Source organism: Salminus brasiliensis, chromosome 12 (assembly GCF_030463535.1).
Source record: "Salminus brasiliensis chromosome 12, fSalBra1.hap2, whole genome shotgun sequence".
Taxonomy (NCBI): domain Eukaryota; kingdom Metazoa; phylum Chordata; class Actinopteri; order Characiformes; family Bryconidae; genus Salminus; species Salminus brasiliensis.
This window is the reverse complement of record NC_132889.1, coordinates 5,741,704-5,756,247: the sequence shown is the minus strand read 5'-3', so window position 1 is coordinate 5,756,247 and position 14,544 is coordinate 5,741,704. Positions and strand designations below refer to the sequence as shown.

Below are 14,544 nucleotides of genomic sequence, written 5' to 3'. Positions count from 1 at the left end.
AAAAAATAATAAAAAAATAAATAAATAATAATAATAATAATAATAATAATAATAATAAGTTGGAAAATTAGCTTTTTGGGCAGAGCTAGCTACATAAGGTCATACCGCAACCGGCCAGCAGAGGCGCTAGACCGCTGTCTATGTTTTTCTACAGTCTTTGGTTAGTTGGGAATTAGACATTAAAGATGGAAAGATGTCAAAATAATAATAATAATAATAATAATAATAAGTTGGAAAATTAGCTTTTTGGGCGGAGCTAGCTACATAAGGTCATACCGCAACCGGCCAGCAGAGGCGCTAGACCGCTGTCTATGTTCTTCTACAGTCTTTGGTAGGGGTAGGGCGTAGGCACCATAACTTAGGGATGGAGCGCACTTCAGGCTGCAGACCATACTCCCTCCCTCCGCCTCCACCTCCCTGACCTCCCTCCCGATTCATCACTGTTTTCATCAAGATCTCGAACCACGTGATGGTTTTCTTACTACGCGCTGTTCCTCCACACTCCTGCTCGGGTTCATTTATCAGGACTAAAGTAGAAAACTCGCCTTTTGTTGCTCTTTTTAACCCTTTTTTTTTCTCTCAGGGTGTTAAAAAAACATGCCTCGCCGTTTCTTGCTGCTCCTCGTCCTCTCATCCCTGAAGAGCTCGTCTCACCAAGAGCTGATTGATGATCTGCTGGAGAGCTTATCTAAAGGAGTGGCCTTTTTCGAAAAGCAAAGCGGGAATATTAACTTGGATGGAGTTGTTGGTTATGTCATCCTGCAAGGTAGGTAGGTTTCACTGCTTTCCTGGGGACGTGTGCTCACTTGTAGGAACACAGTACCCCAGTATCCATATTTCAGCTGTTCACAGTTTAGCCCATGCATTACACATGGTCAAAGGTTCCTTGGAGAGCAATCAAGCTGCAAATCAAGTTGGAGACACCCATCAATCAGACCATTTAAGGCTTAGTTCTTTATTTAACAGAAGATACTTTTGAGGAGAACAGATTTAAGAGTTTTCAGAGCTTCTAACAACTGTGCAACACCTGGTAGACCATTGGTTCCCAACCCTGGTCCTGGAGGACCCCTGGTCCAGCACTTTTAAGTGTTTACCCTGCTCTCAACACACCTGATCCAGCAAGTCGGCTCATTAACAACCCCTTCCTGAGTTGAAGGTGCTATGTTCGAGCAGGAAACCACTAACATCTGCAGAGCAAGGGTTCCTCCAGGACCAGATGTTGTAGACCACAGATACTCAGCACCTTTTAAAGGAGAGAGAGAAGATAATCAAGCTCCAGATCTGAAAATATCCAGAGATGCTTCGGTCAGACCTTTTACTGTGAAAAGATGACTCAACACAGGGGGTCTGAAAGGATGAGGGGCTGATTGAGAAGCTCCTACTGAGAAAAGCAAACCGAGTAAATCAAACTGCAGAAGCTGCTGCTGCTGTTCTCAGAACAACAGAGGAACCTCCCCAGAACCCATACCTCAACATCGTTGAATGTGGTTGGGGTAATATGAAGGTAAACCTTAGATGCAAGGTGTAGAAGAACGAATAACCCATATGTAATGCTTGTAAGGCCCACAGTACTGTACTGTATACTGTACCCTTTCTCTCCAGTGTCTAGCCAACAGCTCCAACTCTGGCACTAATAGTAGGGCTGGGCGATAAGACCTCAAATCAGTATCATGATTAATTGGACATTTTACCTCGATTATGATTAATGAATAATTATAGAAGCTGCTTGAGTTGCTCAGTTGGCTCAGTGTTCGAGTTCTCCTCCATGTTGCAGACTGGATGGGGTGGACTCACTTGACCATACACGTGGTAGAACATTTTTAAGGGGATGGTACATGATCAAAAAATCTGACATGGGTGAGACATGGGTCAGTTTTGTGAATTTTTGATTAGCCCTAATCTATAGATATGAAGTGTTCTTGGCCAGAGGCGCTGTATGGTGGGGTTAGGATGATTCACAGAGGCCCTAGAAATGCATTGATTGAGTGTTTTGGGGCCCAGTGTAATATCTTTTGATGGAGCCCAAAATCCCTGGAAGGGGCCTCTGTTCATGGCACTAATTTACAATCTGCCTATTCTTCACATGACACAGCGCAGTTGCAGGAGGCGACGAGGTCCTGGCCTCATTCAGACTTTGTAAGCCTCTCCCAGCGCTCCACAGCGATGTCTTTAATCAAAAAGCTGGACAGAAGCTTGTCTCACGCCGTCAGGTCACTGCAGGAGACGGACCCCAAATACTACAAAGGTAAAGCCCAACACAAGCCACCCCCCACTCTCACGAGGATGCTCAAAATGTGTGGTTTTTTACATCATAGAAGAAGTTCATGTTTCTTTTTTTTTTTTTTTTTTTTTTTTCATTATTATCAGACTAATAAAAATAGTAAGTGTAGCCCAGTGGTCTCCAACCCTGAGTCTGGAAGCCCACTACCCCTTCTCTTGCTTTGACACACCCACTTTAACTCAGTAAGGGCATGTTAATGGATTAATGAGTCAAGTCAGGTGTGCTGGGAGCTGGGAAAGAATTAAAAACGTACTGGACAGTGGGGCCTTACCCCATTTTCTACCCAATCCTGTTCGTGTGAACTCCCCCTATTCACTAGCAATGCCCCCCTGAACACTAGGAGGGTGTAAACTAGCACACTTCTCCTCCGACACATGTGAAGCCAGCCACCACTCCTATTCAACAGCTAACAGATGCCTGTGCTGATCAACATTTAAAATAATGTGGGGAGAAAGTGCCATCAAGGCACACCTGAGTGAGTAAGGTCAATTGTGCTCTCTCAGACTCCGGCTGCTGATGGCAAAGAGACAAAATATCTGACGGCACATAGTCAGTTTTTCTCTGCCTAGACTAGTGTTCTTAAACCCTGGTCCTGGAGGCTCACTGTTGGTCCTGAACCATGTCTCTACAGTCCCACTGCTCCACAGCCCAATACTGCAGGGCTGTATACACCCCTAGCCAATGTTTGGCATTGGGCATGGACACTTTGGGCTGATACGCAGCTGCTCCAGAGCTTCCAATTCTTTGGGCAATCTGTTCACAATTCAACAGCTGGTGCACCTTAAAGTAGCTGGATTCCTTAATTAGAAGGACTGTCTGAATACTTAAGGACACATAGTGTACTCTGAATAAACGAATGTTGACAATGTCCTTGTTGTTATTGTGTTGAAGTTCTTGTGATGTTCCCCACAGAGTTCGAGCCCATACTGGACACGTCTTTTTGGGCTTTGCCCCAGGAATGGAGCACCACTGACCCTTCCCTTGTGTACACATCACTCAAGGCTACGGAGTGCTATGACGAGCAGCTGGGTGACAAATGCATGACACTTCTGTTAGGGACTTGGTAAGAAGAACAACAGTATGCTACCTGATTCTGCATCAAATGTGATCCGAAATTATGAATGTTGTTTAACTTTTGAAGGAAAGACAACGGAACACCATGCATCGTGACGAAGTCTTGCAGAGATACGATGACACGTTTCGGATGTCCACATTACTCGCTGTCTCACCAGCTGCTGTACTTCATGATTGGGACCATGGTAATGTCTCCCCTTCACTTTTGTGGCCGGCAATGCGTATTAGCACTAAAGGTAGATTTATGTTTCTGCGGCGAATCAGCGCTGGGTAGCCTACATTGTTCTGGTGAGCGTTTATAGTTGTGCGTTGGTGCGGCTGCGTCGCTCTGCAGTTACACCGCCAGACACGATTCTGGGGAGTGGGATTTCTATGCAACTGTGTTGTCTTTCTTGGCGTATTACAATCAATGGCGGCTGAAAGTGGGTGGATTATATGTTGGAGTTACAGCAAAAAGGCTGTTGCTTATGTTTGCTAAAATTACCACAACGAAAAAGAGAGGACGTCCATTTAAGCCAAGGAGGAAAAACGATGCCAGTGCCAATCAGGTGTATGTCAGGCTATGGTGTAGGGTATGCAAGGCATAACTTGCATAACTTGCCCTTAAGGCTTTCACTTTTGGGCTCTGAGTGGTCCAGCAGGCTAAGGCACTGCTACTATGACCTGAGAATTGCTGGAATCTCAGCCAGGGCCTGAGTGAGCACAATTGGTCCTGGTTGACCCACAACTTCAGTGTGATGCTGGCTGGTTGGCATGGGCGCCTGCTAGCCGATGCATCAGAGCTGGCTACCTGGCGCTTTCCTCTGAACGTGTTGTTGGTTGCCCGGTGGCATCAACGGCAGTTAGAAAAAGAGGGGTGTCAGAGGAGGCATGTGTCGGTCTTTACCCTCCCAGTGTCGGAAGCATTACATGTGATGGGGAGAGTACTAACGAGTGGGTTGGGCAGGAAAATTGCCGCATTAAAAATCTAGAGAAGGGACTTGTCAGGGAAGCCACAGAAAGGTCAACAATCACTTTGAAGGAGCTACAGAGTTCTGTGGCTGAGACTGGAGTGAAGTTGCGCTAGTTAGATAGCAAGAGCTCCGCACACAGCTGGCTTGTGTGGAAGGGGATGGTATCTAAAAGGATGGAAGTCATGACTGAAGAAAGATCACAGAGCTCACCCGCCATTAGTCACTTTTCAGCCTGACATTTGTATCTTCTCAGAAAGGATGCTCCAGGATGCTTAAAGGGGACATGAGGCTTTCACGCATCAACATGACCGTGGAACACTATCGGAGGATCTTCTGCTCCAACATGATGAAGAGCAATCTGAACATCATCAGCAATGGCATCACTGGCCAGATACAAGATATCTTCATAGAAAACAGTAAGTGAATATCTGTGTATGATGTGTATATAGACAACGATCACCATAACATTAGTACCACTGATAGATGGACATGCAGTGAAATGCATTGATTATCTTAGTCTTCAGCGACATATGGGAAGGAGTTGGATATTAGGCAGCAAGTGAACAGTCAGTTGGGTCAGAGCATCTCCAAAACATCAGGAAGGGTTTTTTTCATTTACGCAGTGGTCAGTACCTACCAAAAGTACTCCAAGAAAGGACAATCGGCGACAGGGTCATGGGTACTCAAGGCTAACTGAGGTAATCCGTGGAGGCCCCAACTTAAAGGATGTCTAGCAGGATCTCCTGCCAAAGTCTTGTTGCCAGATTCCACAGGACACCTTCAGAGGTGCTCAGACCTGTTGTGGCAATACAAGGGGGGCCTACTGAGTGTTAGGCATTTATGAAGTCTATATGATAGATATATGATATAATATATAATAGATATATTTAGTACTTTTGGCAAGTGTCAAACACCTCCCTGGCCTTTCTTTCGCAGTTCTTCTGTGTGGTTTAGCTGGCTTCTCCGACTTTTATAAAGCCGACTGGTTACAGCACATTCTGCAGTGGCAAGACCAAGAACTGGGCTGTTTTGGAAAAGACGGTAGGTGTATGAGGAGGAACACAGCCCATATGTTTTGTACATAACACGGCAGCACAGTGGAATAGCCTCACACAGCTGTTCATCAGTATCATCTTTTTTTTTTTTTTGGTTTCATCTCAGAGGACTACTCCCAAATGTTTGAGGAATTCCTGGATACGCCCCACAAGCGAGTGAAAAGAAGAGACAAGACTTTAAAAGGTGATGATTTGAGAGCGCTCTGTAGTTCTGCATATCTGTTTCTCTGCGTACTTTGCTACATTTACATTTAAGGCATTAAGCAGACGCTCTTATCCAGAGCGACTTACACAAGTGCTTCGCTGTTTATTTAGAAAACTAACTTTAGCTAGTTTGTATAGAATAGGATCCAGAGATATCTCTAAGCCTAGATACTACTAAATACAGAAGTTAGTATGGAGACCACAATACTCAACATACACTACACTCTGCCTCTTGTAAGAGGAGGGTCTTCAGACAGCGAGCAACTCTGCCATTCAGACACCCAGGGGAAGTTCGTTCCACCACTTCTGTGCAGGACAGAAAGCCTTGGCGCTTGTTTTCCATATATCTTAAGGGATGGCGGGTCAAGCCGAGCCGTACTTGAAGCTCAAAAGGCTCTTGGTACTGATCGACTTTTGACCACTGCCATCAATGATGGAGGGGCTGGGTCATGGCCTTGTAGGTTATGACTGACATTGATTACAAATTAAAGCAAGAAGCGTTAGTGTGTTGCATCATATCAACCTTCAGCCCTTGTGTTTTTGTTTATTGAGTTTATTCCTACTGCCTCACAGTTAGAGTCATGCAGTTGGAGCTTTTTCACTGGCAGCTGAAAGTATTGGAAATAAGTATTTGTCCTCCTCCCGCCAAACTCCCTGGATACAACCCAGATACAAAGTAGCAAGGTTGTACAGTATATCCAGCTCTAGAACTGCAGATATTGCTTCCCCAACATTTGTCCGGAAGAACATTTATTACTGGGCAGGACATGAAAGCATGTGTATCGCCACCGTTTCTCCAGCAAGCATGACTTTGTTTTGTGTGCTTTCACTGCATTGTAGTATAAGGCTGGGAACTGCCTGGTTTTCAATGGCAGGACCACCGCAGAGTAGGTATAACTTGGGTGGTGGGTCATTCTCAGCACTGCAGTGACACTGACATGGTGGTGGATTGTTGGCGTTCGTTGCGCTGGTACGAGTAGATCAGACATACCAGTGGTGCTGGACTGAGAACATTCCACCAACCAGAAATACCAAGCCAACACCATCCTGTGGGAAGCGTCCCGTGACCAGCATCTTGTGAGCACTGATGAAGGACTAGAGGATGACCAACACCAACAAACTGTGCAGGAACAGATCAAAGAGCCTTTGTCTCTGATATTACATCTACAAGGTGGAGCAAATCTACTAGGCAGGTGTGTTCTGATAGAGTGGACAGTGAGTGGACAGACACAGTGTTTAAACACTCCAGCAGCACTGCTGCGTCTGATCTACTCGTATCACCAGCACAACACACACTACTAACACACTCAACACCACAATGTCAGTCAGTGTCACTGCAGTGCTGAGAATGACTGACCCACCAACCAAATACTAGCTGCTCTGTGGTGGTCCTGACTATTGAAAACAAAATATGCAGAGAAACAGTCAGAGAATGTGTCTCACCCAGCTGTTCATCAGTTCAGCATCTTTTTTTTGTTGTAATTTCAGGGGACTGCTCACAAATACATGAGGAATTTCTGGATACGGCCCACAAGCGGGTGAAAAGACGAGAAAAGACTTTAAAAGGTGATGTTCACATCTGGGCTACTTCGCAATAGACTAAGGCCAGAAACATACTCCACCTGAGGACACGAATGCGGATGCTTCGAGCTAAGCAGACTGGATTTAGTACATAGTTGTGTTTAAAAAAAAGCATCATGATGCATTTCATAATGCGAAACAAGCGCGAGCTGCATTCTGAGTGTTGCCACAAGGGGCGCTATAGTGACAGCAAAGTTGTCTTGATTTGTTGTTTTGATTTGTCCTCTGACGCCCTCCTGAGTACAGAGGGCAGTTCTTGCGCATCAGAGTTTCAACAAGGCCCGTCAGTGACTCAGCCAGTCAGTAAGTGAAATTGCCCTCTTCTAGGTGGTTCAGCAAAAAGCAATCTTGCCTAAAAATATATTTTAAATTGTCATTTTTAACTTCATGCCCTTTGGGAATCATATTTTACTCTATTGGCTACCACTGAATACGAGTAACAGTTTTGTTGATTCAATAGTATTATTTTATCAACTGTTTAAAAAAACTAACCATCAAAAACTAAAATTATAACAAAAAAAAGTAAGTCAAGTAATTTTATGCATTTTTAAAAACTAAAATCTAATTTAAAAAAAGGATTGGTGTGTTTTTATTTTATTATTTACAATTGTAATAAATAATTACAACAATAATAAAGCAGTGGTGCTTCTAAGAATTAGAGCTCTTGACGGGCTGTTGATGAAAGGTTTGTGGGTTCAATACCCAGGCTCGGCAAGCTGCCACTGTTGGGCCCTTGTGCAAGGCCCTTTACCCTCTCTGCTCTCCGGGTGCCGCAGCAATGGTTGCCCACCGCTCCGGGCATGTGTGCTCACTGACGATTTGTGTGTTTGATCACAAGTGCCTATGTGTGTATTCACTGCATGCATGGGTTGGAGGCAGCAACTAAATTCCATCTGTGTCCAACACTAATGGTGAACGTGGTCTTGGTCCGGCCTTGGTTCCTTTGGTTGACTTTGGACTTGGTCTCAAAATTATTGTAAACAGTCGTGTCTTGGCCCCCTTGGACAGATTTTCACCAGTAAGGGTAACAGTAAGCAACTGCGCTACTTTTTTTTGCATTTTTACTTAATGATTTGCACTATTAAAAACATAATATAAAAAAAAATATTATGTTGTAATATTTTGTGTAATTTACCTTGTTTGTCTACATTTACCTTTCACCTCATTACTCTGAGTCAGTAACTGCTGTGCCTTTTTTTCCCCCCTGCAGACGGATGTTCCAGTCACATGACGGGTGTAGCAGTGAGCACGCTGGGGGGATACCTCAACTTCTACCTGGCAGAGCAAGACATTACAAAGAGGCCGCTGACCTAAAACTCTGGAAATCACAACAAAGCAATTCATTGGCTGACATGCAGGTCTTTTTATTACTCTGTAGAAAAATAAACCAACAACCTGTACATTTTTAAACAGCAGAGTGACGCTCTGATTGTATGAAGATAATGGAGTAGATATATTTCATAGATTTCACCCCAAAGAAATTAGTGTTTAAATGTAGTTCATGTGCGGTTGGGATTCAGTTGAAGTAGATTCACAATGCTCAGAGAAGGAACCCCTAGGGGTGCGTTATGACCCAAGGGTGTTCTTAGTAATGCACGTTTTGACTGCATTACTGCAGTAAGTTTGTTATTTCAATCTGCATGGGAAGCAAGACTGCAATCCAGGGCTCAAGTCACACAGTCTAGATTAACAACTAAAGAACTGACTAAAGTCCTGGTCCTGTCGAGTACTGGAACCCCCTTGCATTGCACAGGACTGTTTTTCTTGCTCCATCATAGTTATTTTATTCTCATTGACCGCAACAGCCATGAAATTACAGTGCAGAGGAACTCCAGCAACATTAACGGAATAGTCCAGTGTTTTTTCAACCCAGCCTTTGTCTGCTGTGCTTGTAGCACATGGTTGATTACCATGGCTATAATAATTTAGATGTACTGTCAGCACACCTATACCCAAACTCTGTTGAAACACACCTGTAATAGAAGCAGGAAAAATACCTGACCATGGTAATCAACTGTAGGAGGCTGCAAAATGCTGGAGCATTCCTTTAATTAGAAGATGGTTTGGTCGTGTTCAGATGTTACCTGAAAAACAGCCCGCCATCAGTGTACCGTTATTAACATTAAAGGAACAGTTTGCGAAAAATTGAACGAACATGAATAATCCCTGACCCCAGATGCAGCCAATCAGCCAAGGCATGCTTGATATCGGACTTGTGCTTATGTAGTTTAGATTGGCAGATGCTAGGCTAATGATGCTAATAAACACTGGACCTGGACTGTCACCAATGTCACCTATTTCATTTATTTGCTTGCAAAATCTACATAAACACTAAAAATGAGATGAAAATTAGTAAAACAGCAAGTTTAGACCTTATTTAAATATTTATGCCAAATCTGGAACTTCACAGTCGGGCCGCAAAGCACAGAATGATACCACATATTGGTTTCCCCACCATTCAGCTCTGCCACGTTTAGCTTTTATGTTCCTAGACTACTATGTTGATTTGTCTGTGCAAAACTAGACATTTTAGGGGCGTGTATTTACTAAGATGAGATTGGTGACAGTCTTAAGTGCAGTGTTTGTTAGCAGTGTTAACCTAGCATCTTCCTTTTTTTGTGCCTTGACTAATCGACTGCATCTGGGTTGAGCGATATTTCATGCACATCTTTAGATTTTTCTACAAACTGCTCCTTTAAAGATTACAGTAACCCTAATCGTTCCAACCAATGACTTCATAGAACAGGGCCTTTATCATGCGGGCCTCGTACGTGACCGTGTTTTTGCCGATGTGCATGCGCTCCTCCTCCAGGGGCTGCTCGATGACGGCTGGCACATTCCTCCCGTACACTTTAGGGAGAGAGGGAGGAAAAAAAAGTAATTAGCCCCGCTGAGAAGAGCAGGCTTGAAATTTAATTAGCGCCTTCGCCTTGAAAACAGCACACTTAATCCCCGCCTGAATAACACACTCACTGTAAACACACTCCACTGCTAATCTGTCAGATCGTGTTCCACAATTTCAAACTACTGTCAAACTGCTTGCATATAATGTTACAATCAGGCCACAGTTATGCAAACACTAACCTTTCTGGAGAGAGTTGAAGGGGAAGGTATTGACTGTTATAGCCAACTGATTTGCATGGATGGCATTTCTTTTTTTTTTTTTTAACTGTTTTTACTTTCTGACATAATTAGAGCCACATGTTCTTTACATTGTCTCACAATATCATGATGAATGGACCAATAGGAATGCTCCAGAATGATTTGGAATAAAATCTTTTTACATTGACTTCCATTGAAGGTGAAGAAGGTTTTTTCCTTCTCCTGTAAAATTGCAATTTTGTAGCTGCAAGATTTTTGCATGACAGTGATAATATGCTAACTGGACAAAAGTTTTGGGACACCTCATTCATTGTTTCTTCTGAAACCAAAGGGTATTTAAAAAAAAAAAAGTTTATCCAGCTTTTATTGGAGTACCTGTCTCTACTGTCCAGGGAAAAAGGCTTTTGAAGCATTTCTGTGAGGATTTGACTGCATTCAGTGACAAGGGTGTTAGTGAGGTCAGGATGTTTGAGGTCAGTGTGATTTCAGCTACTTGCTACTGATTTTCAGCTACTAGTGCTAAGTTGCACCTATTGCTGACATACACACACACAGCTTGTCGAGTTCTCCCAATAGAATAGGACTCCCTGGAGCAGATAAACACCATGGCACCATGCTGCCTAATGCCAGGTGTGGGCTAGAGGGGTATAAAGCCCCTCGGTATTGAGCTATGGAGCAGTGGTGATCTGTGTTCTCTGGAATGATGGATGGAGCGCCATCTAATACTTTTGGGGAGTTGGGGATAAGGTGAGGTGGTGATTATCCAACATCCTGACCTCACTATCGCACTTGTTGAATGCAATCAAATCCTCACAGCAAAGAGACAGTTACTCCAATAAAAGCAGTAGAAACTTTTTAGTACCCTTGATTTCAGAAGAAACAATGAATGAGCAGGTGTCCCAATACTTTTGCCCATCTAGTGCAAGTTCTTCAAACTAACACATCTCGCTACCAAACATGGTTCTTCATGGTTCTTTATGGTCCTTATGGTCAACAAGATGTGTGCCAGGTTCCTCACAAATGTAGGTAGGCATTTAAAAGGCCAAAACTGAGCCAGGCTAGCGTTGTTAACCAGCACCTGCCTGGCCGCACCTTCAGAAACAGCAACAGAGCATTATTGGAGACACTTACGCTCACAGTTTTCCAGGAACTGGACACAATCTTGAACCACTGTATCCCTCAGCATAATCATGTGCTTGGCCATGTTCTCCAGCAAGGAGAGGAAGCACCTCTTGATGTAGAACCACGTGTCCGTGCCAAGCTGAAATCACACCACACTCTGCAATCAGTCCAGTCTTGTTGTAGCTCGAACGGTTCATCATCAGTCAGTTGTCAAGCCCAATTGGCTGAATGAATTTCTTTAGACCTGGACCAACATTCTCTAATGTCACTAGTGAAGGCATCTCTTGGCGGGCACCCGGTGAAGGCACCTTGGTGGGCTATACTGTAAACTGTGTCTTGTAAACTGTTACATTTACAGGGATGAGATGGCGATTGTCTTAAGCCCAGTGCATCTCCTGGTCTAAACTAAAGAAGCAAGCATCAGGCGCCAAAAAATGTCCCTGTCGCTACCCAATTCACATCCCCTCCCTGATTAGTGCCGAGGCATGCTTGCATATGAGCAGTGCAAACAGCAGGGGAACTGGCTCGGGTAGCTAGTAGCAATCTGTGCTGCCCACAGATTGGGATTGGGACCGTATCCTACAATACCTTTGCATGATAAAAGTTAGACTGCACTACTGTGGTGATGTTTCCGACTACGAGAGCAAAGGCAAGAAAAATGTGCAGTAGCTCCAGACTCAGCAGGGCGCTTCCCACAGGAGAGTGAGAATGTTCCTGAGAGGATAGTGTTTGTTCAGCTGGTTATGGTGGGGCGTTCTTCATTTTTTAGTAAGACAAAAATAACATCTGCAGACCAGACTGTGGTACAGAATTTATAGAGGATACTGACCGTGCCTGGAACTTAATAGACCTTATGCAAACACTATTTTATTTTATTCTTGCCTGGTAATCGCAAAGAAACAGACAGAATATACAACACCTTCTTGTTGTACGGCTCCAGACTCTTGATCACACGAGAAATGCCAAAGTCGTAGTTCCCTTTAGCACAATATAAGGTCCTGCAAGCAGGTAAAGATGGTGTTAAAATGTGAAACAATAACTATCATAAGTTCAGGAAAGATACATTTACATGTTACTTAGTACATGTAAATAGCTGCAAAACATAAACCTAGACTTAATAGACTGAACAGGGTACAATTTTAATAGCTGTGCTCCAAATGATTTTTTACATTTTTCCTATTGGGCTCAATATTGTTCATAAAATATCTAATAAAAAAATTAAAAAAACAGACAAGTCAGTCCCTATCTGTAACTGCATATGTTATTCAGGCATAATTGTTAATTAGACATAACATAAAACTACTCATTTTTGCAGGTCAAAAAGTAGATAATTTACAAGAAATTAACCAGTTGAGGGCATGTGACAGCACACAATTAGTAGATTTAAACTAAAGTAATGTTATCAGTGTTTGTTATTTATTTATTTATATATGTATGTATTCCCCAACAATGCAAAAGCAAAATGATTTGTTGCTGACCACACCACACTTTTTAGAACAATGCCCATCATTAGTGTTGTAATAGCCCAATAATAGTGAGCAGTGCTTGGGCCCCGATGGTTGCCAATGTCATTTGAAGACTGTTAAGCTCTAATAGCAGATAGAAAATCCAACATCCGAAGATTTCAGATGAAAACTAAATGGATGCTGACTGCTCTGGCTGCTAGCTAATTAGACGTTACATATATTAACCCTTTTAATCCCTTCTTTTAAATGCTACTGAGGAAGAAATCTGCGAAACAGAAAATAAAAACTTCAGTGCTCACAAAAAACAACTTTCAGTAACATTATCTAAATTCTGGTTAGTGATCGTCAGCTGCTGTTGTGTCGTATTTGGGAGAGAGGAGGAACACATTCTAAAATGCAGATTTGCAACAAAAAAAAAAAAATAATAAAAGCCTTCTTAAAATTCAAAAAATTATTTTTTTATACAGTCCATATGTTTGAATCATTTATCAGTCAAAACACTCACATGTTGCGGAAAGATGTGAAGTTTGCATGTATAACAAGTGCAATTCAGAACCTAATTTTAGAGAAGCCCAACTTCTAAAAATTCATAATTCAAGTTTTCATTGAAAACTTTAAATTTGCCATCGTTTCTTGTATTAAATGGATATATTAAAAAAGGTTTCTGCTTAAAACATGTTTTATGCTAATTCATGTCATGACCTTTTAGGGTCTAGATTAATTGGCCTGCTAAATGCTAACAAAACAACATGTCTTATATAATTTAATAAAGCCACTAAAACTACTAATTACAAATTTCAAAACAAGGCAAGATGGGCAGCATATATATATATATATATATATATATATATATATATATATATATATATATATATATGTAGGCTCTACAATCCAGTCCTTACCCGATCACAAGGTTGACAATGCACAGATGAAACACCTTCTTGTCTGGATCGTTGTAAGACACTTGTTCTTCTTCCTTCTCGATCTTTCTCATCAGCTCCTCTGCCTACAGACACATGAGATGTGAGAAACACTCATTACAGCCTGCACAGACTTAACTTATACTAGCTTATGCATCAAGACTTACCTCTTCGTTTTGGCTTGTCATGATGTAGGACACGCACAGGTTAGCCAGAACAATGGCGCTGACATTGAGGATCTATGGGACAAAGCATGGCTGCTTATTCGGTCACAGAAATGGCAAGCAAAGCACAAAGCGCATGGCACACGAATCAGAACAGCAAGCTTCGGACGACACACTGTCCCATGCATTCAGGCAATACGACTGTGAGACCACGCTGAAAACACCAGCACTCATTTTACCGAAGGCTTTCTTTTGCAGGGACACTCCTGAATGTTACACTGTTCCAGCTAGCAAAGGCAAAACAAAGAAAGTGAGTGCTGTGCCTAGTCCAGGTTCTTCAACTTCTGTTGATGAATAGCATCAATATGTGATTCATACAACCTTGCAATAGAAGTGAACACACAAATAAATGAGACATTACTGTAATAACATTATAACGTACACAGATGAGCCAAAACATTATGACCACTCATAGAGGAAGTGAATAACGTTGATTATGTTGTAGCGGTGACGCCAATGTCGAGGTTTGGAGTTTACAGGACTGTGCAGAGCTTTTAGGCATCTAAGCACATTAGATTAAACCATTTATCTCAAATCACTCAGCGGTCTAATGCTCTACCAA

General features: G+C 42.6%; 2 protein-coding genes across 7 annotated transcripts in view; one reads left to right on the top strand and one right to left on the bottom strand.

Moving 5' to 3' along the window:
* The first annotated feature begins 85 nt into the window (after window positions 1–85).
* Window positions 86–10,408, top strand: c12h16orf89 (chromosome 12 C16orf89 homolog). 2 transcript variants are annotated; one of them, XM_072693078.1, is made up of 9 exons: window positions 86–766; window positions 2,093–2,245; window positions 3,194–3,344; window positions 3,423–3,540; window positions 4,562–4,724; window positions 5,245–5,349; window positions 5,470–5,547; window positions 7,056–7,133; window positions 8,359–10,408. In XM_072693078.1, the coding sequence occupies exons 1-9, from the start codon at window positions 598–600 to the stop codon at window positions 8,460–8,462; spliced, it is 1,119 nt and encodes a 372-aa protein (XP_072549179.1). In that variant the 5' UTR covers window positions 86–597; the 3' UTR covers window positions 8,463–10,408. The 2 variants fall into 2 exon arrangements, with proteins under 2 accessions (XP_072549179.1, XP_072549180.1); XM_072693079.1 differs by having other exon boundaries at window positions 714–770.
* The window catches only part of ift70 (intraflagellar transport 70), a 20,834-nt gene continuing 14,786 nt past the window's right edge, over window positions 8,497–14,544 (bottom strand). For 3 of the 5 annotated variants that reach the window (XM_072693072.1, XM_072693073.1, XM_072693077.1), the window contains exons 15-20: window positions 14,162–14,209; window positions 13,926–13,997; window positions 13,741–13,844; window positions 12,292–12,370; window positions 11,382–11,511; window positions 8,497–9,998 (exon numbers count right to left, since the gene is read on the bottom strand). In XM_072693072.1, the coding sequence (XP_072549173.1) occupies window positions 9,862–9,998; window positions 11,382–11,511; window positions 12,292–12,370; window positions 13,741–13,844; window positions 13,926–13,997; window positions 14,162–14,209 (570 nt within the window). In that variant the 3' untranslated portion in view covers window positions 8,497–9,861. The remainder of the gene's footprint in view (window positions 9,999–11,381; window positions 11,512–12,291; window positions 12,371–13,740; window positions 13,845–13,925; window positions 13,998–14,161; window positions 14,210–14,544) is intronic. The other 2 variants (XM_072693075.1, XM_072693076.1) reach the window with 1 other exon arrangement.